The sequence below is a fragment of the Punctularia strigosozonata genome (assembly GCF_000264995.1).
Source record: "Punctularia strigosozonata HHB-11173 SS5 unplaced genomic scaffold PUNSTscaffold_108, whole genome shotgun sequence".
Classification (NCBI taxonomy): Eukaryota; Fungi; Basidiomycota; class Agaricomycetes; order Corticiales; family Punctulariaceae; genus Punctularia; species Punctularia strigosozonata.
Genome location: NW_006767540.1, coordinates 1 through 2844, shown reverse-complemented (window position 1 = coordinate 2844; position 2844 = coordinate 1). Strand labels below are relative to the sequence as shown.

Below are 2844 nucleotides of genomic sequence, written 5' to 3'. Positions count from 1 at the left end.
GCCCTTTGAACCTAAGCATCCAGAATACTGGACATGCTTTCTTGCAAGAATATTTACAGTACGATACCGCATGATAAGATTTCCCTTTGTATAAGTATATTTCTGATCTTGGACTAGTGTCGTTTCAGATTCGTGTATATTGTTGCCCATTTGTATATTGCTCACTCCACACTTCGTATATCGCCAGGAACTTCGTATATCGTCAGGACCCTCGTATGTCGTCAAGAAACTCGTATATCGCCATCGTCTAGTAGATCGTTAGTCCCTCGTATATCGTCATCGTCATCGTGCTCGTATACCGTCTTAGGCTGTTTCATGTTTGTGTTTTGTACTAGTACTCAAAATAGATAGATCGCAAGTACCTCGTTTCAACCTCTCGTATATCGCCTATCGCCACCTCGTTTATCAAGTAGATCGTTCGTTAGAACTAAAGAGTTGTATATGAACTGTCGTATATAGTTCGTTTCAGAAGTAACATAGCCGCGACCCAGTAGGTATAAGTACTGTCTTTGTAGTAGTAATGAGCAAGTACTCTTTTCCCCTCGAATCTGCCCTCCCCTATAGTGCTAAAGTTGCACTATATTCGTCTATCCACTGCAATAGTTGCAGTATCGTCGTCTGCTTTATCTTCCCTTACATTCTCTGGAGCTCACTAGTGGAGCCCATCCTAATTTAGTCTTTGACCTTCCTATTTAGGTCATCTTCTCCACATCCTCTTCGCCTCTGGTGCACAGCCATTCTACACAACACATCCCTCACCCGAACAAATCAGGCGATCTCCCGAGTCTCCCACAGACCTCGGAAACCTGAGTCTATTGTGTGTCTTTACACATTTATAGCACGACAGCGTTCCAGCGCCTTCTACAAGGTTCTACTCTATTCTGTGTGTCATTACTAAGCCTTCATGACAAGTAACACAAAGGGAACAGGGAAGAAGATCTAAAGTACATGTGGAACACAAAGGGAATCAGTGCCAAGGAAACCGAGCACAAGGAAGAAGAATACAGTGTGAGAATAAGCAAGGACGAACAAAGGGAACATATGGGAGTCAAAGATACGAAAAGTCCGCCAGAGATCCGTCGGAGGACCGCAGGAAAATGAGCGGCGAAGAGCGGAGGAGATGTTGGAGGACAGTCGGGGATAGTAGGCAATGGTCGGCGATGATTGACCCATGACAACATCGACGACCGTTGAGGCCCCTTCCATGCCATCCATGCTGCATCAAACAAGAGATCTTCAACTTACAATAGCTTTGATTGGGCAGTCTGAGGTTTCACCGTAGGCCGGGTTGCTCTCTTGAAGGTCAACAAGCTGGTATGTTGCTCGTCTCTCATGTCGTGTGATTGATTCATCATGTTCGCAGGTTGGTGAGAGGCGCGTGCTCTTCATCTGTTCCATACTGGCCATAGCGTAAGTGTTTTTGAAACCCAATTCAAAGCATGCTGATGGACACTTCGTTGACAGTCTGGAAATGGTGGTATGGTTTGTACCGTCTCTGGTGGGCAGTGCAGTGTCCGTGTCGCTAGTGGGCGTCCTCCTGGGGCCCTTCTACCCGATAGTGATGAACCACGCTGGGCGCATACTTCCGCGCTGGCTGCTGACAGGATGCATTGGTTGGATTGCCGGTTCCGGTTGCATCATATCTATTCACAGAACAGTTTCGTCAGCTCAATTGCGCTTTCGCTTCGCTAGGTCAAGCCAGTTCAGCAATTCTTCCGTTCATCACCGGAGCCATAGCGCAAAAGGTGGGAATTAAGACACTTCAGCCTGTGTGAGCTTTATCAACACTGTGTCCGATGCTTGTGCTTGATCAAGCTGTCTTATCGTGGTCCAGGCTTGTCTCGATGATGGTGCTTATGATTGTCCTGTGGGTGCTAGTGCCTTAACATGCAAAGCGGCCGGACTAGAGACAATTGTTGATGGTCGACTATGTGAGGAGTTGACAATGTGACGCCAGGAAATGACATGCACGTGCGGTGTGTTGATACGCCCGCCGTGCGCGAACGACTCTCTCCATCGTTCACTACATCCTGCATGTACGGTGGAGGTGAGATCCGTTCTATCTACGCGACGAACTTGTATTGATATACTGCTACCTATAGCCTGACACGCGGTGTCCTGCCCCTAAAGTGAATAGGTGCGGAACTGCTCGAAAACCTCCATTTTTTATTCATTCTGCAGCCTCTCTGTTATGTAGTAGTATAGAATCTAAGTAGAATAGACCAAGCATGTACCTTAAATGGGCCCAGGAAAGTTTGACCATATTAGGAAAGGGATTACTAAGCGGTGCCCAATCTTAGTCAGCACATGACAAATCATGACTCGGCTGAGTCAGAAGCTGACTCAGCACTGCTAGGATTACTAATATGACTCAGCTGGCCTAGCTAAGGAGTATAAAATGTAGCCGAATCGGCATGAATGAGAAATCAATCAGTTCCCCCCGAAAGTACTCAGCAGTCGTCTGCTAAACTCTCTCTCTGTCAGGACTCGAGTGCCTGGACAGCTTCCCTATCGACTCTCTATCGACCCTATCGACTCTACACAGCCACCGTAGGCTGTTCGAAACCGTTTCCCACGCTCTATCGCCTCCGCCACCAAAGGAACAACTGATCCCTCCCTTAATTTTTCTAGGAACTTCGACGCACGGCGCGTCATACAACACATCAACACAAGACCCCTCAAGCCTCCCATACAGGCTAACCGTCTTATTACCTCTTTAGGTATCGCCGACAAGCTCACAAAGCTTGTCCCATCAAATTCAAGTCAGGTTCAATAACCGACGGCCAACTGAGCAATCCCCGACTTAGATAGCCCGGGACCTCAGGGAAGTTCTGCAAGAAGAAG

General features: G+C 47.5%; 1 protein-coding gene across 1 annotated transcript; it reads left to right on the top strand.

Annotated features, from left to right (window-relative positions):
- Positions 1–1465: 1465 nt before the first annotated feature.
- Positions 1466–1886, top strand: PUNSTDRAFT_78402 (uncharacterized protein; the record flags this gene model as incomplete). Its single annotated transcript, XM_007389394.1, has 3 exons — positions 1466–1631; positions 1693–1771; positions 1835–1886. Coding segments are annotated over 3 exons (297 nt in total), but the record flags the coding sequence as incomplete, so codon positions are not given.
- Positions 1887–2844: the final 958 nt, after the last annotated feature.